General features: G+C 35.6%; 1 protein-coding gene across 1 annotated transcript in view; it reads left to right on the top strand.

Moving 5' to 3' along the window:
* The first annotated feature begins 5,759 nt into the window (after positions 1-5,759).
* LOC124362155 (protein sister of odd and bowel) overlaps positions 5,760-24,495 on the top strand; it is a 41,758-nt gene continuing 23,022 nt past the window's right edge. Inside the window, exon 1 of the mRNA XM_046816398.1 lies at positions 5,760-6,786. Coding sequence (XP_046672354.1) covers positions 6,077-6,786 — 710 coding nt within the window. The 5' untranslated portion in view covers positions 5,760-6,076. The remainder of the gene's footprint in view (positions 6,787-24,495) is intronic.

The following is a 24,495-nucleotide window of genomic DNA, read 5'->3' as shown; positions in this document are numbered from 1 at the left end:
AAACTGTCTTATAATTGCATATGGCGGAATGGAATTTCTGCAACTTGGTAGAAGTCCTAGAATGGTAGGTCAGTAACGGCCAATTTCGAGATGTTGAGGTAAAAAGGGTTGAACAATAGGTCAAATTTACTGTGGAGGATGACTTTTGGAGTGGAGGAAGCTCCTCCCTTAATGGTGTAGGCTGTTGCATTGGGAGTACTTTTCCCTGCCTACTTTGATTGAAAAGGCATGAAATGACCCAGCCTTCTTCAGATCCACCATGACAACTGAAATATAACGCCTCACGGTGTATATAGCACGGAATCTTGACGAAAGGTGGCCCCTATCCTGAGCCTTATCCATCTGGAATATCCTTCACTCCAAAATCCAAAGCCGTGCAATGTTAGGTTTCCCCAGCTTCTTGTCCTATCAGAAAACAACAGATTTTTGTTGGACATTTCTGTTGTTCTGTGAACCCCTACAGAAATAGGAGGGAAATTCACCTTTACTTGTTCTTTATAATTGTTAGATGAATATATTAAAAAAACACATATGATAACACAGAGAATCTCAAAAGTATGAACAATTTAGAGACAACGCTCCGGTTGATTTTTAGTTACAAATTGTCATGTAAACCAAATCAGTTGTCCGCTGTTATTCACTAAACAGATTTTGACACACATCTTTTATAAATTATAAAACCATAAATTACAACCAAAAGTGCATTTATAAAGTGTCTGTGTATACAAAATGAATAAATGAATTGATTGAACTGAATTGAATGTGTATATTAAGGTAAAGTAGTAAGTGAAGTTCTAACGAGTCAATAATAGTATTAGCGTTATTATAATAGTTTGATATCTTCAACTGTAAACCACCCTCACTTGGTTTGAAATTGTTAGTTTCTAAATAGTATGTTGTGGGAAAATGTCGATACATGTCACTTTAATTGATGAAACCATGTAACGTACAAATCGTGCAAATATGTGTAACACGCGGCAAATAAAAGTAATGTGTTACAGCACGTTACAATACAGCAGCAATGAAATAAATCTTTCATGAAAATTTGAAAGATGAAATGAAAATCTTTTGCCTATGGTAGGCTATCCCATTGTAAAAGTATCATATTTTTTAATTATCTGATTGAATTGCTTATATTTAAGAGGCCAATTTTTTGAACTTCCGTTGTTCAAATATAAAGTTACAAAAAGTAAATTAGCAATTAGACTGAAGGTTATTTAACTCACCATTGAAAAGATTAACAAGTTCGTGTACCCTAGTATTAGGGGTTTACGACAACGCATTATAAGATTAAAAACATATGTTATATCATAGGGTTATATGAATATTGCTTTATGGAGTTTTCAGAGTTGAACCGATTTAATTAGAGAGTTAAAACCACTACACATAATTTCGTAATGAGGAGTTAATTAAACTTAACTGACACCTTATTATTAATATCAAATCTCTTCTCGTGTAGGCACGCTCCAACACCAAACCGAGTCACTGTCAGAAATGTTTGACTCAGTCAAAACCCACTTGCTCAAGAACTGACGTAAACTTCTATTTTGGTTTTTTTACAAATAAAAAATACCTTTAACGCCTTATGGGTATTTTGTGGGTATGTCCATAACAAGTGGGGGATAACTTTTGTTTTGCTCGAATACGAAAATGCCTAATTGTTGTTAGGTTATGTTAGGTCAGATCATGTCACGTTATATAGGTTAAGCTAGCTAAATATTTGACAGTGAAATAATTTGTTAATTCTATGCCATGTAACAAAAATATTAGGAAATAAAATGTTATTTTCATAAAAATATTAAATATTTCTCACTCACTCATTTGTATTTTAAGGAAAGGGAAGGAAGTGTTTTTTTGTAAAATAAAGTAAATGTATTCATTAATTTAAACTTTTTACTAATATAAAACAAAGGATAATACGTTTTTATTTTTCAATGCATAAATATTGTACTGATGCACAGTAAAAATGTTATTTTTAGTAGAAAAACATTATTTATATTTTACGATATCATTTTTTTATCACTGACCGCAAGATTCAGGTAGATTTACCATGGTCATTTAAAGAAATACAAACAATACTGTACAGGAAATAAAAGGTGTGTAATAGTATGCAGTATACTCACAAAGAAATATTTCGTATGTTCATAATTCATGTAGGTAATTAATTAAGTAGTCGATCATTAATATTCTTTCAGTATTATTATTAAGCACACTGTAACCAAAGAAATTCTAATACAATCAGTAAAGTAAAAACTTAATTGGCCTGATTAGTTGGGAATCAAACCTTTCTATAGATAAACTGATCAATTCTTTTGACTTTTGTATCCTTGGTTCTTAAACCGTAAGTCTTTAGTGCAGATGATATACGTCACCTATGGAAACAATCGTCGAACAGGCTTTAGAAACCTTATTATTTTTAATATCGCCACGGAGAAACGTACCTTCTTTGCAGTATTGCAGAAATGTAGAATTAGGCTCAGTTTAATACAGTTATTTAATACACCCAACGTAAAAGCATAATACAATTCTACAGTATTTAATTTGAATGTTGAGTTTAGATCCAGTTCACCATCCTTTTGTTGCAGCGTCTGGTATCTGACACTTTCTCAGACTTGACTCCTGGAATCTGCAGTCATGTCCGTCTGAAGAGATCCCATGAAAGTCGGCGACGAAGAGGATCAAATCGATTCGAAATCAGAGACACCTATAAATGGATGAAGTGGCAGTCTCCTTGTCTTATCAGGTACTCACTGTGAGACAATGAGGATATCCCCTCACCTATATTAACCTATATTTTGTAGTTAGGCGTGTTTGATGTCGAAACGATGTAAACGGTTCGTTCTGAGCTGCTTCGTCGCCGACTTTCTTTGGATCTCTTCAGACGAACATGACTCCAGATTCCAAGTGTCAAGTCTGAGACAGCGTCAGATACTAGTCTCTGCAATAAAAGGTAGGTGAACTGGAGCTAAAACTGAACATTCAAATAGAATCATCCCTTTCTACCATAGCTACGTAATGTAACGTTTAGTTGCTGACTGTTAATAATAGCTTGCATTCACAAACTTTCTCCATTAAAAGTAGTCATCACATTCACAGGTTTTAAGTAGGCATATTTGATATTTATTTAATTAATTTAACAGGACATTAAATTCACTTGTTTGCTGATTTTAAATTTAAACACAACTAACAGATTAGCGATAACCTACAATATACCTAAATTATTAATGTTGCAAAATTGGAACACATTGTATAGGCTAAACACAAGTATTTATAAAACACTTTGTAAAATTATTTTATTTCTACATTCATATCAGTAGAGTTTAGAATTTTACACTTATCCTATATTGTTTTATTATAGTTAAATGTAATTTATTTATAAATAATTCCACTCTAGAAAAATTATCAAATATTTGCCCTTGGCCTGATCCTCTGTTAAAAAACTCAGCTTTTCCTTTTTAAAGTATTTTAAATTTAGGTTTTACTTTGATTTGAACTGGAGAAATGTCTTGTTTTTGTGTGCTGTGTATAAATCCCTAATAAAAATGTCTCCTATAAGAACATAGAAGAAACTCACGACTTAACGTATTTTTGTTATCTTTTAGATTTGTTACAAATAGCCAATGAATTCTTTTTACGACTAAGTAGAACTTAAAAAAACTAGTGCTTAAACTTAGGAATTTCCGTTGTAAAATATTTATCACGTTTAAAACCTGATTACTTTACTTTTCGATAATTGTCTTCTTTATTGAAGGTAAATATATATTACACACTTAAATATATTACATAAATATACACTATATTCCTAAGAGTATAATACGCTGTGTGGTACGTATGTTGTAGCAGTAACAATAATTTTCAGGGACATCGCTCTGTAACAGAACTACTAGTACTATTTACAATTAAAATATATACCATAACATGGAAAATTTGAGGGGAACAGTATACGTTATGAATTTGTAAAGCTAGTTTAGACTTTACATTTTACATAGAAGGTAACTATCCTCAAGGTCATAAACAAAGTTAACTAACGCGTTCCTAAGCATGTTAACTATTCTACTTCAAACATTTTTCTGCACTACACATAAATACACTCAAATTTATTTCTTAAAGCATAGCTTTCTGGACTAAACTTCAAATGAATGCTGTTGTGTATTATTTCAACCCATTATTAATAACTTCTGATGTCATTAAAACTAGAATGTAATTTTTATTAGTTATTTAAACTAAAATAAAGCACAGGTTACTAATAACTGTGAGAATTAAACGATTTGTTTTCTTTTTAAATATAACAAATAATAATTACAATTTGTTCAGTATAAGTGTACGTTCTGTACTAGAGCCTATGAAATTTATTTGGCCCCAGCTTTACCTTCTGCTAGCTCGTAATGGCCTAGTAGAAATTTATTTGTCTTTAGGCCATAGGTGGCAATTGACATTGTCATGATTATTTTAGCATTGTAATACATTAATATATTGTAAAATATATATTGTAATATATTTTGTAATAATATTTGTAATATATTACAATGGCTACAAAACTATAACGTAGTAACAGGGCGTAGATTTAAAAAAATCACTGGCCAAGACTAAAGCAGTCCATTTTTAAGAATAATCACTAAAAATCGAAAAATAATAACAGGAGGAGGAGATATATCATGGACACAATGTGTGAAAATATAATAATAATAATAATTAACAGTACATTAACATACCAACAATATATGAAAAATAAATATAAATAAATGAAAGGTAAATAATAAAAAGATAATATATAAACAAAAGTATAAAACAAAAACAAAACAAGGTAACAACACTAGAAAGAAAAAAGAACAGAGACCAAAATTAGAATGTAAGCTATAGTCAGTATCGTTATAAGATAGATAGTCATGAATATAATAAAGAAGAGTGCTTAAGTAACATTCCCATACTTTAAATCAATCTGTTTAATTTGTTAAAATGTGTAACAGACATTACCTGAGAATTTTACTGTTTTAGTGAGTCTAACAAAATTTGTATTTATTAGATAATTATTTCTAATACAGTATTATGAGTGTGCAGACTTCTTCTTTAAATATAATCACTTAAAATAGTCTTAATTTTAACTATACATAAATAAATATATAAATGTTAAAATGTTAAAAACAGTAGGTATACACTCTTTAATGAACGGTGGCCTACAACTTGTTTTCTGACCAGAGTTAGTTAAAACTCGAACAGCGTTTGGTTGCATCAGAAGTACTTTGGATCTTCTCCAAGAATCAACAGGTGTCTCGTTCAGAGAGCGTCAACCTTATCCTTCTTCAAGAGTTTCAAGTAATAACTCATAATATGTAAATATTCATATAGTAGACCTAATGTTTTAACTTCGTGTTGGGTGCGAGACAATGTCTTGAATATATGCGCGCATCCTCTTTCTAAGGATATATTAATATATCCTTGAATGAATAATAAAACTCGATCTGAGGTAAAAGAATGTCAATGACTCTGCCAACAAGCCATTCACCACCGAAAGAAGGTGAGATTTAGCCGTCTTAAAACGCAAGTGGGACATAACATGAATATTCGGTACCGCACGCGTGTCTGCAAATTCCTTCACGCGTTCTTATGAAGTGTGACCGATTATGTTGGGGTTAAATTAGTGCTGTCATCGCGCCAGTGGTTCTGAGCCCGACTGTACCCGTACCCGGCGCGGCAAGGCGCGGGGAAGGGGGAGCGCTCTGCCGCAGGTGGCCGTGGCGAAGCCAGTTCGCTTCTCACAGCCTCTGAGATCGCGTCGACGTACCTTCTCCCCCTCCTTCCTCTTACCCCCTCCAACCCCCTCGTCGTTACACCTCGATTGATTTTGCACTACAGAACAGTACAATAGTGCGGTACTTTATTTATTTTTCCTCCTTTTTTGCGGCCGTGTAGATCTCATCGTATAATCGCGCATCAATCGTCCTCCACCGGTGACTCACCCGACAATTATTCGAGCCGCCGATGACGCAACTGACCCCGTGACTCTCGGATAATCGTGTTTCCAAGATGGCTCCGGTAAACTTTAGCGAGTGAGCGGGATGGTGAGGCCGTCAGCAGGATGCAGCAGCAGAAGACAGACGCCCCCAGTTCGCCGGCCGAGGACCGTGAGGAAGTGACTACCGAGGCCGCCGACACCAAGGCCATGGTGGCCTCCACTACCGCCGTCTCCGAAGAGCTTCTGCAGAGGTCACTGCAGAGTATGGCGCTGACGTTGCAGACCGCCATGATGTCGTCCCTGCAGCAGGCCGCACTGTTGCCCCCCAACTCCCCGGCAGCTGCAGCGCTCAACTTGCAAGCCTTCGAGTCCTATCTGACCCTGCACCGGCTCAGCACATCGGTGTCGACCCCGCAGCGGCCGGCTAGCCCCGCGCCCTCGGTCCCGGACGACCTCGCGGCTGCCGAGGAGCTAGAGGACGATCCAGCGCTTCTAGAAGACGACCTGGAGGACGACACCCCGCCTCCTTCTAGCTCACCCTCACGGCTGAATACTCAATTTCCCGCGTTCCCAGGGGAGTCCTTCTACCCCTCCTTACTCCTGTACCAGCCGGAGACATCGTCTTCCTCCAAGACGGCGACCAAGCAGAAGACATCGACTCCATCGTCATCCTCGCGACCAAAGAAGCAATTCATCTGCAAGTTCTGCAACCGGCAGTTCACCAAGTCCTACAACCTGCTGATCCATGAGCGCACTCACACGGACGAGCGACCTTACTCTTGTGACATCTGCGGCAAGGCTTTCCGCCGACAAGATCACCTCCGGGACCACAGGTCAGTCATGGGTTTCTCGTACAAAACGTTATAGATATTACTAGCCTATATCCTGTGTTTCAACATAATTATTACAATGTATAGGGAGAATAAATTTATACGCCACTAGAATGAGTAATGAAAATGAGTAAAGCAGGAGTATTAGAAACAAATTTATTATATATAAAGATTTTATATAATTTTCTATGACCCCTTGATCATTGTTTAGGATTATAAAACTTGTTCATCTAATACAATGCACCTTTAGGATATATTTTAATATTGCTTATTAGTTCTATTTTCATATTGATGATACTCATTGTTTATTTTTGGCGTTTTAAAAGGTGCCACGCGTAGCTTTTTTGTGTACTTCATTAGCTTTCTAAAACCTTTAGAATGCCTCTATTTGTAGCTTCAAGAACAAAGAAAACAACAGTTAATCTGCTTTCAAAATTAGTGTGAATTCATAACAATGTGTATATGTAGGTTCGTGCTGTTTTTGTTACGGTGTGACGAAAGACACAATCCAAGCGGCCATATTGTCATGTAATCATCTGAGATTACTAAAGAGTAACTTGTCCTATTGTCTCCGGGGAGGGGGCGTGGCACTAAATTACCTGTCAGACAGGGGAGTACACTTCTCGAGGGTTATTATTTTTACTGTCAACTTCTCCAAAAGTGGAGGACTCGCCTATGCCCGAGCTGTTTTGTTAATTTGTAAAACATTGAGCTGTGCTAAATCTCCTAAGCCAAATTCTTACGGTTAGTAGTAAAATTTCATTCTTTAATAGTAGTTGTCCTACGAACGCTACCGGTATATAATATGACAATATTTTTTTATAAAATAAGACTTGTAATACTAACTATATCGGTAGGTTTTGCTAATTAACATGTAGGCAGCGGTAGGCTATAGCGAGAAAGAAGAAAGTAATACCGATGAGAAGAGATCAATACAAGTAAATCTCAGCCATTATGGCAGAGAGAGTACTTTGGCGCTAAAGGTACATTTGACTATTACAGAGCGGTCATACGGCAGAATCAAACAGTCTTACCTATGGGAATATAACATTGTTTGCTCAGCTCAAGATTTTAACAGTCGAGTATAAATTGAAGTACTAGAATGCAGTTTTTGAACGTTTCATAAAACCATTTACAGATTTCCTCCCATTTTATGTCATGCAGCAGAGGGAATTAATGTATTTGAGTTTTTACCAAGCAATATGGTTTCTGTGACACGTTTTCAATCAAATTATGCTGTGGGACTCCTGTACTCTTATCACACTGTACTTGTGCATAAATTCATATCAGTCTCTGTTGACTCCGCTCTCACATATTAATTGTGTATTGAGCTACACAACGCCGGAATTGTTGCAAATTCAGTAATACATATTATAATGATTAGATCTTTATCAAGAGAGAGCGTGTTCAGTTCTCTGCATTTTTTTATTAATACTATTAATATTATTTAACCCTAAATATTACCATCTACAAGAAGTGTTAAGTAATTTATAATAATTACGTATGCCTACGTCATAAATTTTAAGTTCTTAAATTCTTAGAAAAATTATAAATGGTATATATGAATTATATTTAGAATTATATGAGTATACTATTATTTTATTATATGAATTTTTAAAATAACATTTTCTAACAAATATTAAAAGTGAGTTTTGAGGTTATATTTATAGAATACCGCTGGTAGGCTAAAACTAATAATGTAATCGAATGAATAAATCAGATAAGATCCGGACAACAGGACAACAATCGGGTAGTTGTTCTGGGGGGGGGGGAGGGGTACAAATTTGGAGATGTCCTGGTTTGCTCCGGGAATGATTTGTGAATTATACCAACTTGATTAAAGATATTACTATAACAGTTCTCGACAGTATGAGTTATCTGTGATTACATTTGACTAATCATATCATTCAGGTTATTTATTGCGACTTTCCTACAGTGGGCTAACACATCAGACTAGTCTATAAAATGTATATAATCTTATAATTATAAATAAATATATATATAGTTTATATATAGTAGGCGGCTTTTTTATATAATATATAAAAATAAATGAGACTAATGTTTACAGAAGAACTTGTAGGCCTACTTATCAGTGTACTATACTTTACTAAAACTTATTTTATACAGTTCATACCCTACATGTGGTATGAAAAACGTAAAGATTGAATGTATATGCTCAGTGTCGTCTTGCTAGAATGTTTGGACGACCGACCTTCAATATGGGAATTAGTTAATTAATTACCCACTGATTAATTTACTGACAAAGAATTATTATGATGCACAATATATTTAAGTTGCATGTGCTACTGACATACTGAGAGTTTATAATGTACTACAACACAAAACACTGTTGTTCTATGGCACCGCTCATTAAATCGACTTCTCGGACTTCTCTCGTAGGACCCAGAGAACGGCCCGGGGGTTTAGCCAACATAATTATACCGCTGTCAATCCTCACTATCACGAGTTACTCGAATACTTATTGTGTAGTACTAGTAAACTAATTAATTAATTATTGTCTCAGCTTTAGCAAAGCCTGGACAAGCCATTACTTGTGGGGCTAATTTCATTTCTTTCTGTCTGTTTGTCCACACGGTATATGGAAAAGGAACAAACCTATGGACTTGAAATTCTGCATGAAGCTTTATTTTGATATGAGGGACGCTGAGTTCGGTGCTGGTGCATGTCACTCCATGGGATCTGGCGTTAGTGTATGTGAAGGAAACAGGATTTTTCCGGACATTTGCCATCGTTCAGTGAAACAAGAAATCGGTAACACTACGTATCGAGATCTGCAATCTGATCTCTTCTTCAGGTAAGGAACCTTCAAACGTGAGTGTATATTATTACATTGGTCTTAATGGTAATCATGATGGTAAAGATAACATATCTGAATAAATAAATTTGTAAACAAACTCAGTGTTCCCATTAAAAATTTAAATACGGGAAATATTAACACATGTACCTAACCATCCCAACTATTAGAACACTATTTTATGGCGACTTGCTCCGTAGACTTTTATTACTAAACACTGATATGAAATTCCATTCTTGAGAATGAAATGAGCTGTAAATTTGAAATTTTGTATTCAAAACGTGGTATGGTTTTACCTACCTTGTATCTAACTACAAGTGCTTGAACCACTGAACGTTCATTCATAACATTTAAAGTAGTATCCAAGCGTATGTCTACATATGTTTGTTTGTGTATATGCAGTTAAGCTCCAGGCCCCGCATCTGAGGCTCCGCTTTAAACATGGGGATAAAGTCTATAACTGTGTTAAATAGGGATTTGCCTTAAATGCATAAAATTTCACTTTGTAAACTTAGATTTGTGCGTCTCAATGCCAATAACCTATTAAAAAGGTGATTTCTTTTTATATTTATTTTGAATGTTTTTATATACTTAGTATAAGAAATTATATTTCGAGATATAAGGTTAGCATTCCTAAAAGAATTTTCGGCGGGATCCTAATTTACATGTATGTGAAAAAATACAGGTGGACGAAACATATTTACTAAATTTAATTTAATTTAAATTAAATTAATAAAGTACATAGTACAACATTATTAAATATTTGATTTTTAATCATTTTCTTGTTTCATTTTATCGATATTATGGTATAATGATTATAGGATAACAGCTACACTACGCCTACACAGGAAAATAACACACACACACACACACACACACACACACACACACACACACACACACACACACACACACACACACACACACACACACACACACACACACACACACACACACACACAAGTGCAGGGAATTATAATCCGGTCGAATATCCGCCGCATTAGTCATCTAGTGCACTTCCCCAATCAAATCCAGATTTTATTTGTAATTTTATTGTGATAAGTGATCAGTATGAAAAGATTGTAAACGTCATAACGAGCAACATCATACCAAACACCGTATAATACACTGAAAGTATCGAGTATTGCTTAGTATTGAGTCTAAGATGTTACTTAACAACCCGTTCAGTTTCCGCTGGGACGAAAAACGGTGCTTGCCGTTTTTGTAAAATTGCAAATCTACAGCTCATTTCATTCTCGAGATGTCCTGCTGGTAAATAAACAGTTAGACAATAAAAAAAATAAAACAATCAGAAATCAGAAAGTCTTTATTTGTCAATCAATCACACATTACAATATGAATAAAGAGCCACATGGGACGAATCCTGTGCCATCAATAATGTTTAAATAATAAAAAAATCGGTGAGCTAGGGAAGATGCCACAACGAAAGAGTGCGCTCTAGTTACCCATGACTCAAATTTACAAGAGATTAGACATGAGACAAGTAATACATACCTAAACCTATTTTTAAACATATTTTCAGCAATCTGTGTATGTGTGACTCTCTAGGCCTGAGCCATCTAAGAGCTTAATTGTGTTATAGACAGTGACGATTTCTAAGATGACGGTTTTTCATAAGAGTCCATATTGAGTTTCTATATGATAGACAGGAGTGATTTCTAAGAAGACAGTTTCCCATAAGGGTCCATACTGAGTTTGTATTTACAGTGGTGATTTCTGAGAGAATGGTTTCCCATAAGGGTACATCTTGAGCTTGTATTTAGACAGTAGTTATTTCTAAGAAGATGGTTTCCCATAGGGATCTATATTGGGCTTGTTAATATACAGTGGCTATTTCTAAGAGGACGGTTTCCCATAAGGGTACATATTGAGCTTGTATTTAGACAGTAGTGATTTCTAAGAGAACGGTTTCCCATAAGGGTACATGAGCTCTTATTTAGACAGTGGCGATTTCTAAAAGAACGGTTTCCCATAAGGGCCCATATTGAGCTTGTTTTTAGACAGTGGGGATTGACTAAGAGGACGGTTTCCCATAAGGGTCCATATTGAGCTTGTATTTAGACAGTAGTGTTTTCTAAGAGAACGGTTTCCCATAAGGGTCCATATTGAGCTTGTTTTTAGACAGTGGGGATTGACTAAGAGGACGGTTTCCCATAAGGGTCCATATTGAGGTTGTTTATAGACAGTGGCGATTTCTAAGAGGATGGTTTCCCATAAGGGTCCATATTGAGCTTGTTTATAGGCAGCGGCTTACCTGCCGTAGCCAAGCCGCACGATTCGCCGCTTGAATCGGTATTGCATTTTTGACCAGCGGTTTAGCTGCTCTCCGACCTCCGCTCTCCCCGCTTGGTGGGGACGGCCATTACTGTCTGTCAGGTAATTGGTTAAGAAAGAAGTTAAAAAAGTAAAACTTTTGATTTATTAGCTAATTTTGTATTTTGGTGTTTGTGTGTACTTGATATAACTAAAACTTGATGAATTAAAGTGATAGTCTCTCATCATAATGGGAAAAGGAGGTTATGAATGTCCTGAAGCATTTTCAAGAACACAATTTTCTCAAATTCTATAAGTGATAAAGAATAATTGCTTTTTATTTGTTACTTAATGAAAGTTAAATCTATAATTGGCCACGGGGGTTTTAAAACATTCCAAATATAAATTTACAGGCCTACACGCCAGGCCTAACAACAGTTTATTTGCCACAACCCAGTCTTGCAATGATATATGTCTGGTACTATACTCATCCTCTCCAGACAGAGATAGAGAGAGAGGGCGATTACACTTCAGAATTACGGCTGGTCACTCGTGGTCGCTAATAAATATAACCTGACATAAACACAGATTGGTAAATAAAATAGGTGTAAATATTAAAAGTCGCCCTTTTTATTCGATTAAATATGCTCGAACTTTGATTGAAATAAATCCATTCCTACAACCGATTCTTGAACGATTGATTCACTATTAAGACTTTCTAACATAAAACATTCAGATATTCCTATTTCAAAATTTCCTTATTTTGAATTTAGGAGTATCTTATTCTTAAATTGCATTTCCTTATTGCGTGGAAATGCAATATTTTGTACACCATTGCAATTCCCAAATATAAGGCATGGCGTTCTTTTCATTGAACGTTTTTAATGTAATTCCCTTTTATGACTGTTGTTTTCAGTACTGTTTTCCTTTGTTGAAACCCACACCAAAATAAATCATATAGTGTATTATTACTAGAGTGTAAAAGTGTAATTTTTGCCGATCTGTCTGTCTTCGAGAACAAACTGACCTATATTGCGACCTTGGAAGTTTCGCATTTATTTCTCTATTGAGATCGATGATGTTGCATGTCATTCCATGGGATTTTGGATGAGCATTAACAAACAAAACCGTGACGGCAACGAGAAAATCACAATATAAATAAATTTTTAAACAAACCGAGAGCTTTAACATGTGATCTAGTAACTCGTGTAGCCTAACTATACGCAAGATATCATCTGTAGACTTTTTGAATGATATTTCATTTCTATACAGACAAAAATGAGTTATGTGATGGTGCATGTCCATCCATGTCATTTGGCTGAGTATCGTTCATATCACTGAGTAGGCTGGCACAGTTTCAATTTTGTCCGCCGGGGATACGTAGCAGTTTATTTTCTATATGATTGCTCTGTCTGCGCGCCCGGAGATCTTCTCGATAATGAAATGAACTAAAGACTCGAAATTCTGCATTCAGCCTCTTCAAAATCTGTTGCGTGACACGTGGCCTTCTCCTGCCATACAGACTAAGTGCGTTAGAAATTTAGTAGATATTTAACGTTTATTTTCTTTTATTTCATAAAACAATTTACCAAATCAATTAATTTTCCTTTTATTTAATTATATTCTGTGGTCATCAAGTTGATAAATACACTAGGTTAGGTTAGGTTAGGTTAGGTTAGGTTAGGTTAACAGTTTATGAAGTTCAAAACGTAAAAACAATTATTGACAGAAGGAAGGGAAGGAGTTTCCTCATTGCCTTCGCTATTCAATAACAACCCCCCCCCGCACTCTTGTGGCCACCAAAATGTTACAACTATGAATTACGTCACTGAATAGAAAATAGTACAATGTAAAAACTTATATAATATTATGATATTGTTAACACTTCAACCACATTTTTAAGGCTTGTTCTCTTAGGGCAAGAAGCTTATAAATTGCACCTAGTCCTGTAAGGATCTTTGAGCTTCTTCCGGAGGGACAGGATATTCTGGATGGGTAAGGTTGAGGGTAGGGACCGTCTCCTATCGAGATCCCTGAGACAGAAGTTAGGCCACTAATCTCAACTCATGTCTCCTCGAAAGAAGGGGAGGTCACCTCTGAACCAGCCTCTCCAGACAAAGCAGGCAGTAGTGGCACACCCTGTCTAGACTAGGTGTCCTAACTTTTGACACTTAGGAAACGAACCCCACCAACCCCAACAGTCATCTCCCGCAGTAGACTAGACCTATCGAATTACCCTTGCATCCCAGAATCTCGACATTTGCGGTTAGTGATGTGCCACTCCTGAACGTCCATAAGGTTGCCCAGATTTAATTGACACATCGTTTTTGCTGTGCTCTGTGGTAGGTTCAACTGGAGGGTATAAACCAGCCAGAAGTGGTCTCTGCTAGATAAGGTCGGGAGGTTGCTGATGCATAACCCTTTCAGATCAATATCCATAAACATAAGTATCTCTATCACAATCAAATATCAGTAATGTTGGTATAGCGATAAAGGCAAATTAATAAAAAATAGACTTCTACAATTAATTTATAAAAATGATCTCAACTTCTCCAATTTAAGTATGTAACTTGATAGTAAAGTAAAGTAATGTCTTATTTTACCAGGCGAAGTTAGAGCTAAGAAGCCCTCTCTAACACTTAACCTGGGAACCAAAAAATTAAAGGTGATTTCCGAACCACCATCAATAGCCGGGTAAGCAGGCTGCTTGCAAGGACAGGGTCGCTCAGCGGTCACCCATCCAAGCAGCAGCCACGCTCGATGTTGCTTGATCCGGTTATCTCGCGGTAACGGAACTTGATAAGTTCTCTCAATCGATTAGATTCTTATTAGGAGTGCATTTTTACGTTCACTCAATGTCGGAACTAAAGAAGGCACTGGGACATTTGACAGTTTTAGAATTGAAATACAATCAAGAGCTGCGGAGCTTGAATTTAAAATATTATTCAGGGAATCGGTTAGGATGAATCGAAGGATTGTAGTGCTTAGCTGATCCTGACCTTGGAACAAACTTTCCTGTCGTCTAAATTGCTTCTAATTCGCTATTGACTCCAGTCTGTTGACTTGATTGTTATGTGATGTAAGTGGCAAAGATACTTGTACATGTCGCGTCTACGTCATTTTCCGATATGCCAGCTGAGTGAAAATAAACAAGAACTCGTTTACATTCGAATGACATGAAAAGAAATGGATGACGTTGGAATAGTATAGAGCAGAGAAGGGACAGATTAGACTTTCCGAATCCTCAGGAGCAAAACTCCTCTTTCATCAACTCCTTGATCATAAATGAGAATTCTCAATAAATATTTCGAACACCAATAAATGAACATTAACAACTTGCGAAAGTAAATTTTATGTTCAATTATATTTATTGCAAATTTATGTATAAATATGTATACACAAGCATGCATAACACAAGTAAAATTGATCTACATTACAGTACAGGGTAAAATATTACGCCATCTGTACTTATTGAAAATTAAATAATAACCATTTTTTTCTCAACTAATTTGACTAGTAGTATGTAAATGTATTTCTTGAAAATCTTTTTCATAAAATTTACCACATTATAAATTAATTTAAATACAATACGGGGGTTCTTGTGAAATTAATCAACTTTTAACAATGCACCAAAATTTACCAGAGGAAACATTGTTTATCGTAATAAGTACTCAACACCACAATTTGTAGTGTTATTGCCGAATAGCCATTGAAGTTTACTCATTAAAATGGTTTAACCAGGCTTAAGTTTATTAATACTATTGTTATTTTTACATGCCGAAATATTTTACTCGCAACTGTCCCAAATAAAAAATTTCTAAATGATTAAAATATAAATAAAATCTGTCAAAAAGGTTCATTTTTTTCTCGTTAAACTCGAGTTGTCATTTTTGTAGAAGGCTCGTTAATTTAATGTTTTATATTAAATTTGTTGGTATATACATCACAATGTCCCCGACTTTGGTTTGTAGATGTTCGTTTAAAAGTGGGAAAATCAGGTTTTATCAAGTTTTAAAATGTCGTTTAATATATTGTATACGTCATTCCCAGTTAAGGCCACGTGTTCCCAACTCTTTTGGAAATTGTCAATAAGGGGTTATTACAAAATCTATTTTTAACTATCGTAAAATTTGTAGATGAAACGATTATAAAATAAAGTTATTCATTATTCTTTTTGGTACAAGTAAACTACAAGAATCCAAGATTCTTTACTAAATTACTAAACAGTTATTTGAATAAATAAAATTCTAAAATATACTTAATTAATTACAGAGGTACGTAATTATATAATAATAGAGGGATTATTGGTACATCTTGAGTTTTCAATGGATACAATGAAATGGGTAATGGTGAACTTCCTATTAATTATCTCATAATTGGATTAACGTCTGCAATTTAATTACATTGCTCTAAGTTGCAAATTAAGCTGTACTCATTTAACTGTTGAAATACAAATATATGTTTTAAATAAGCCTAGTTGAATAAATGAAATAATAAATTAATATTGATATAATTATATTGTTGATTATGTTCAAAATAAGAATTTATCTTACCAGCGATATATTTCATATCTTAGAGCATCAGTCTGTTTTGCTACTATTTAATTTGATTTTGAACATTCATTATATAGTTACAAGTTGTTACGCCAGGGCTTCGCTCACTTTTAACATTTTCTAATTTATACTTCATTTCATTCCCAGGATGTCCTGAGTACAGACAAACGGATGTACAATCATACAGGAACTCAATTACACAGCCTCGCAGACAAAAGAGAAATCGTGCCAGCTTACTGAGTGATAGGCTTCAATAACGCTCAGTCAAATTCCATCGTATACTCACCATCGTACAACTTATTATTAGCTATGCAGCTTGCTAAATTTCAAGTTTACTAACGAAATCTTTTTCGAGATACATTTCTACATGATACATTCACATTTTTATTCAATGGTTTTTTGTTCATAGCCGTGCATAAATTGTAATAAAATAATTTGTAACTAAAAATATTTTATAATAAAAATAAGTAATAAAATTCAATACTTTAAGTCGTCAAAATGTTGATGTTGCGTGTGTTGAGGTAGCTAGGCAACATGAGTTACTACTAAGCAACATGTTAAATGACTCAAGTCATATGACTGTAGGCCTACTAAGTTTGTGAAAAAAAATTTTTGTGATTTTCTCTTTGCCATCATGGTGGTTAAACATATGATCGATGTAAAAATATTCACTGAAGCTCAGCCAAATCCTATAGAGAACATGCACTATCAATGACGTGCACTATCAATGACATGCACTATCATCGACCACTGTATGGATCATTTCGTTCTCAAAATATCCTTTAGAGAGACAGAAATACAATTTTCCAAATCCTCGACTATTTTTTGATAGTCACTCAAATAAATATTAACAGATAAATAATTTAAATTTGTTAAACTAATGCACAGGTGTTTTTTTAAAGTCCACTTTCGATGTTCTTGGTAGAAGATAAATAATGTAATTGAAAACATTTTCAGAAGATTCACTTCCTTCACCGGTAAGTTTACTTTGCAGCTGTAATGTGGATTGTAGGGGAAGATTTTAGGAATCGTATAATCCATATTATGAAGATGTCAGTGAATCTTAAAAACGAACGAACATTTTAGAGTGTTATATTGTATAAAAAGTTTGTTATTTAAAAAGATATTTACATGATTATAAAAACAATTAAAGAGAAAATGTTTATGTATTTATGAGACAAATATTTCATGCAGTTAAACCTTTTTACAAGATAAATATATGAAAAATATTTTTATCAATCCATTTTTCTTAGTACTTGAAGAGACTCGACAAAGCAAAACTCCGGATATTTTATTACTAAGTATGTTATATTTGTACTCGTAAACTAACCTTTCATGTAAGTCAAATACAAAAAGGCACTAACGATTGTATTACTTTCTTCTTGCTTTGTATAATCACATTGCTTTATTACTTTATGAATAGTAAGAAATATGAGATCCAACCAATCTTTACATGCTATTAATCAAAAGAGCTATAAAAAGATATTGTCTACAGGAATGTATACAATGTTCCAGTCTACAAGCACTGGAACAGATCCAAACCACATATCATTGATATGATCTTTCTACAGGCCTCAGTTTCAATGAGAATAACATTTTCTGCATCACCAGGTTATTAAAAAACTTGTTTACCCATTCAGCCTTTCACCAGTTTCACGAGTATTAAAGATCAAAACCTAATAACATTACTATAAATTTACTTTCCTTTAATATATTGTAAAAACGGCTTCAGGTGACTTATAAGTTCACGGACTTCAGAGATTTGCTTAGGACATCTTGATGTTAAGATGAGAGTAGTTGGTGACCATTACATCTTGGAGATGAAAATATTGCTCATTATTTAACCAAAAGGGCTAATCAATAATGAATATCTCGTATACGAGGTACATCTCATTCACGAGGCACCTTAAACAATATTGCGTGCGAAGCTGCAGGCAACGGCTATTTTATCAAAACACTCTCTACCTCCGACTAGCTGCAGAAATGTTGATATCACGTGTTTGATAAAATCATAATTGTATTAGTTACGCAGGGGATACTTCATACTAACGGGGATTATTTCACTTAGTTCTGAGGTCTGAAGCTAGAGCTGCGCCACTTAACTTTGATAGTTACCGTTCAACTACATACTACCCTGACCTCTCCTCCACAGAGAGCTGTCCGAGTGTTCACTTTTCCGTACCTCAATTTGCAGCATTGGATGAGTTTTCTCTGGTGTAACTAATACAATAAAAATATTTTCGGATCGCTAAGATATGTAATAATGGTTTTGCAAATTGAATGTTTGATTAATATAGGGTAGTATTATATGTTAAATGTAATTTAGTGAACATCGTTAAACTAACAGTCATACGGGCGGATGTTGTGCTGTTTATGAACCTCTATTGGTTAAATAATGAGGTCACATGAGAGCGGATCTTAGCCAAACGCAAATTTTCGCGATTTAATTGAATTTATGAGTTAGTGATACTCATTTTCGCATTTTATTGTTACCGTGAACTCAGCAGTTTATCTATTTGTCGTCTCACATTTTAATCTTGTTATAGTCGTAAGCTGTGTTGTGTGAGATGTTAATTTATGAGATTCTTAGACGATAGTGTGCATCTTAAGGTAGTACAATTCATTTTTATTAAAAAGCTATGAAATCAGAGCGGTCTCTCTGAAGGTTCTAACGCGATTACTTTCGCAAATACTAGATTCTTTCAGCCATTCTGGAGGTCTTCAAGAAAGAACGAATATGATCATTGAGGCCTAGTAAAAAGGGGTTGAAAGTTGAATCCAATTTAGCAAGATTTTCTGAAGAAAGCTCTGACCAGAAGACTTTTGCTAGTGACCTGAAGAAGTCTTAATCTCTCCAGCTGTTATGTCTGATCCAAGCTCCAAACTCATGGAATGACATTGGCGGAAAGGAAGCCTGAGATCTAAGCGCTCGTGGATGTGTAGGTTAAACTTTTGGGCGATATCAGAATTTCAGCCTACTTCATAGTCCTTTGTGTTCAGGAAGGCCCATCATAACTTCTAACTGAAAGGCCAGCCTAAAGAATAATAACTGAAAGACAAACTGACTCCAGTAAGGTCATGAGTTGTGTATGGGATAGATTAGGACCCTTTATCAGTGAATAATGAAAACCCTACTCTGAACTAGATTTCTCTTCTCAGTTAATTGACATCAAATCAACTCCCTAAAATCCTCGGCTAAGAATATATTTTGTTTATTACAGTACCACTGTTTAAAAAATTATCAACTTTAAGTATCACCCAAATAAATCTCTTTTACTACCTACACTTTTTGTTTTATCAATACTAATAAGTTTGACATTTTATATAGTTTGAGCTATGTCTATCATTTCATTTTTCCAACGATCCTTTGAGTTTTAAAAGATTTTTAATATAAAAAGGCTAGCGCTATTTGTGTTGGATAAAATATTGTATAACAATATATTAAGTACATTTTAACTAGCACAAAATTGTATTGAGGGGTTGTCTAACACTTGTGATATCCAATAGTATTTTATATGCTTAAAAAAACTATATGTAATCAACAGTCTGAATTGTCAAATGTAGGTGGAAATTTAAACTGTCATTGTTCATTAATCAAGTGTCAATTTTAAATAGATTCCATTTTTAGTTTCGTAATTTTCCATTATTCGACTACTAGTTATTTTTTCTCGTTAAATCCTTTAAGTTAATTTACAAAGTCAAATGTCACAATTACAGTTAAGTGTTCTCAAGAACCTCTCACGGGACTTTTCCTACAACGTCAAATGTTCCACTTAGTATACTCATGAACTCCTCACGGGACGTTTCCTACAACGTCAAATGTTCCACTTTGTATACTTAAGAACCTCTCACGGGACGTTTCCTACAACGTCAAATGTTCCACTTAGTATAATCATGAACTCCTCACGGGACGTTTCCTACAACGTCAAATGTTCCACTTAGTATACTCAAGAACCTCTCATGGGACGTTTCCCACAACGTCAAATATCACAATTACAGTTACGGGACGTTTCCTACAACGTCAAATGTTCCACTTAGTATAATCATGAACTCCTCACGGGACGTTTCCTACAACGTCAAATGTTCCACTTAGGATACTGAAGAACCTCTCACGGGACGTTTCCTACAACGTCAAATGTTCCACTTAGTATAATCATGAACTCCTCACGGGACGTTTCCTACAACGTCAAATGTTCCACTTAGTATACTCAAGAACCTCTCATGGGACGTTTCCCACAACGTCAAATATCACAATTACAGTTACGGGACGTTTCCTACAACGTCAAATGTTCCACTTAGTATACTGAAGAACCTCTCACGGGACGTTTCCTACAACGTCAAATGTTCCACTTAGTATAATCATGAACTCCTCACAGGACGTTTCCTACAACGTCAAATGTTCCACTTAGTATACTCAAGAACCTCTCATGGGACGTTTCCCACAACGTCAAATGTTAACCACTTAAATATTCTCATGAACTCCTCACGGGACGTTTCCTACAACGTCAAATGTTCCACTTAGTATACTGAAGAACCTCTCACGGGACGTTTCCTACAACGTCAAATGTTCCACTTAGTATACTTAAGAACCTCTCATGGGACGTTTCCCACAACGTCAAATATCACAATTACAGTTACGGGACGTTTCCTACAACGTCAAATGTTCCACTTAGTATACTGAATAATCTCTCACGGGACGTTTCCTACAACGTCAAATGTTCCACTTAGTATAATCATGAACTCCTCACGGGACGTTTCCTACAACGTCAAATGTTCCACTTAGTATACTCAAGAACCTCTCATGGGACGTTTCCCACAACGTCAAATATCACAATTACAGTTAAGTGTTCTCAAGAACCTCTCACGGGACGTTTCCTACAACGTCAAATGTTCCACTTAGTATACTTAAGAACCTCTCACGGGACGTTTCCTACAACGTCAAATGTTCCACTTAGTATACTCAAGAACCTCTCATGGGACGTTTCCCACAACGTCAAATATCACAATTACAGTTACGGGACGTTTCCTACAACGTCAAATGTTCCACTTAGTATACTGAAGAACCTCTCACGGGACGTTTCCTACAACGTCAAATGTTCCACTTAGTATACTTAAGAACCTCTCACGGGACGTTTCCTACAACGTCAAATGTTCCACTTAGTATACTCAAGAACCTCTCACGGGACGTTTCCTACAACGTCAAATGTTCCACTTAGTATACTCAAGAACCTCTCATGGGACGTTTCCCACAACGTCAAATATCACAATTACAGTTACGGGACGTTTCCTACAACGTCAAATGTTCCACTTAGTATACTGAAGAACCTCTCACGGGACGTTTCCTACAACGTCAAATGTTCCACTTAGTATACTTAAGAACCTCTCACGGGACGTTTCCTACAACGTCAAATGTTCCACTTAGTATAATCATGAACTCCTCACGGGACGTTTCCTACAACGTCAAACGTTCCACTTAGTATTCTCATGAACTCCTTACGGGATGTTTCCTACAACGTCAAATGTTAACACTTAAGTATACTCATGGAACTCCTCACGGGACGTTTCCTACAAAGTCAAATGTTAACACTTAGGTATTCTCATGACCTCCACACGGTACGTTTCCGTAGTTGAAGAGTGTTTTTTCAATAGGAGGGAGTCTTACTGTACTTAAAAGATATGTGCATACTAAATCGAATAATCTATCTTAACCGGTTGTCGAAGTACCGTGAGTACAGGCATAAAACACGTTTTCTACCACCCCAAGTTAATGTTTTCACTAACGCTCAGTCAAGTACCCATAAAGACACAATTACTGTGATTAAACTATCAACAGTAGATTTGCCGGGTGAAGAGATTTCTATGTCAGACCGAACATAAAATGAAAGCTAGTGATATAAACTCAGATAATCCTAGAATAGTAACTAGAAGTACTCAACGTTAGGAGAATTCCTCGTCCAACTATCGGCATAGATGCAGATCTAAAGAGAGGTATAACCAGTTGTCCCTGACCAGTGTAACACCGCCAGGGCAGAAGTCAACTGCTGCGGTTCGTTTGGATTTGATTCAGAATACTGACCTCGATATAGCGGTGAAAGAATAATATATTCAATAGTCTCAAAAAGGAACGAACGTATTCTACACATGTAATAAAATTTTAACACTCAGCGGCAAAGGAAAGATATTTATCACATTGATATCTCGGACAAGGCATCCATTGCATGGATGTTTTTCTCGTTCTCGTGGTCTGGTTACCTGATAGCAATCAAGAAAATCATCCCCTTTACTGCAGTTGGTATCGTATGTAACTGTATTAACGTGACACTGTCTGAGACGAAGAGGCTTGAGATATGATCAGAGGGCCGCCATACATCGTACATAGCATAAATGCTGGGGATATTACTACGCGTCAAGTGTTAAAAGAACTCTTCGTATTCAGCCCATAAATCACGGACATTCTGATTCATAATATTGATGTCCTTCGCCGTTTACTCGCATTTGTAGCTCCCCCTCCCCCACTCCCTTATGATGGTTCTATTTGTAGCCATCAAGGAGCATGCCTCCCAAGAGACGCAATAACGAGACAACTCGTCAAATTTTACGGTGAATTTAATTACAAAATTTTTATTTAGCTACAGATGAAAACGCGAATAACATCTCACTACCGCAACTTATGATTTGTAAAACTTTTAGCGTTGCCAGTAACAAGCTCTTTAGTGCTTTGCAGAACCTTTGAACCTTGCATTGTCACTAGCAATCTCTTCAGTTTGGATTCTAAGTATGCAAGGAAATTGCGCATGTTTTCTGTTGGCACCAGCGAGAGAGTCTTATTAGTACTGACTGGTATTCAGCATTAACAAGCTTGCCAACAACACCTAATGGCAAGTGGCATGTTTATATGCTATGTTGGGGAAATAATTCAGGTGTGCAATGGTACATCTGTCAGAGACGGACAAGCACCAACCCCCAGTGTACTTACATGGTGACCTCAATATCCATAAGTGATTTAGGGAACTATTCAAGACACCTCCTCGCCCTATTAAAGGTGCTTAAAGACGCTCGTCTTAAAGAGGACCTGTCGATTTCGTGTAGCGTTACTTCCATCTGGGTATTGAAGTAGAATTTTAGCGTAGTAATCACCAAAAAAGAAGAAATGTTTTCATCCAACATAATTAATCACTTAGCCTAAGCGGAAACATTCTAACAGAAGGGAATCTAAGCGGGAAATTTTGTTGCTGTCTAGCACCGTTAGAAGTTGTCCACTCCGTCATCAACAACTTAAAAAATGTTTCAGATTGTTGGTTGGTTTTACTATGTTTCTATTACGCTATCAGAATCTACAGAATGTAATATCACCACTCATATTAGTGATAATGGTGTGTTATTAGTGTTTTTATGTGTACTACTAGAAAGTTTAAAAGCTGAAGACTTCCCTTCCAGATGGAAATGTTTGTTAGTCTTTCCAATACGAAAAATGGATCCAAACAATGTATAATTGTAGATCAATTCCTGTTATGATAGGCTTTGCTATATTATCTCTCCTTAAGAGCACCTATTATTTAAAAGGCGTTTAACTGCCATAAACAGGTTATTGTTAGAAGTGACTGGTCTTACAATGCAGTCATGTTCTTGTTCCTTTTGGAGGATTTTGGATATCAATTTACTCCTGGCATCATTCGCTGGATACATTTTTAAAAATATAATAAAGATTACTTTGATAGTTTTTATTGTGAAGGAAACATGTTTTTCCGGATACATGCCACTGTTCAGTGATACAAGTAATCAGAAACACAATTTTTTTGTGTTTCCTGGCTTGTCACGAGTCACAACGCTCTGGCATGTTTTTTTATATTTTAACCTGGATTGTAGATATGTATTAAGGTAGTTATTCACCTGAGGAAGATATCAGATTGCAGATCACTGAACTATGGCAAACGGCCAAAAAATCCTACTTCCTTCACAGTCCCTCCATCGTCAATTACTTTAAACTTTAAACAAAGGAGTTTTGATATATAATTAAGTAAAATCTTAAATTTCACTTTATAAACTGTTTCTGTGCAATTTACCACAATC

This window comes from Homalodisca vitripennis, chromosome 5 (genome assembly GCF_021130785.1).
Source record: "Homalodisca vitripennis isolate AUS2020 chromosome 5, UT_GWSS_2.1, whole genome shotgun sequence".
Lineage (NCBI taxonomy): Eukaryota > Metazoa > Arthropoda > Insecta > Hemiptera > Cicadellidae > Homalodisca > Homalodisca vitripennis.
Note: the sequence above shows the minus strand (reverse complement) of the source record. Positions and strands in the feature narration are given on the sequence as shown.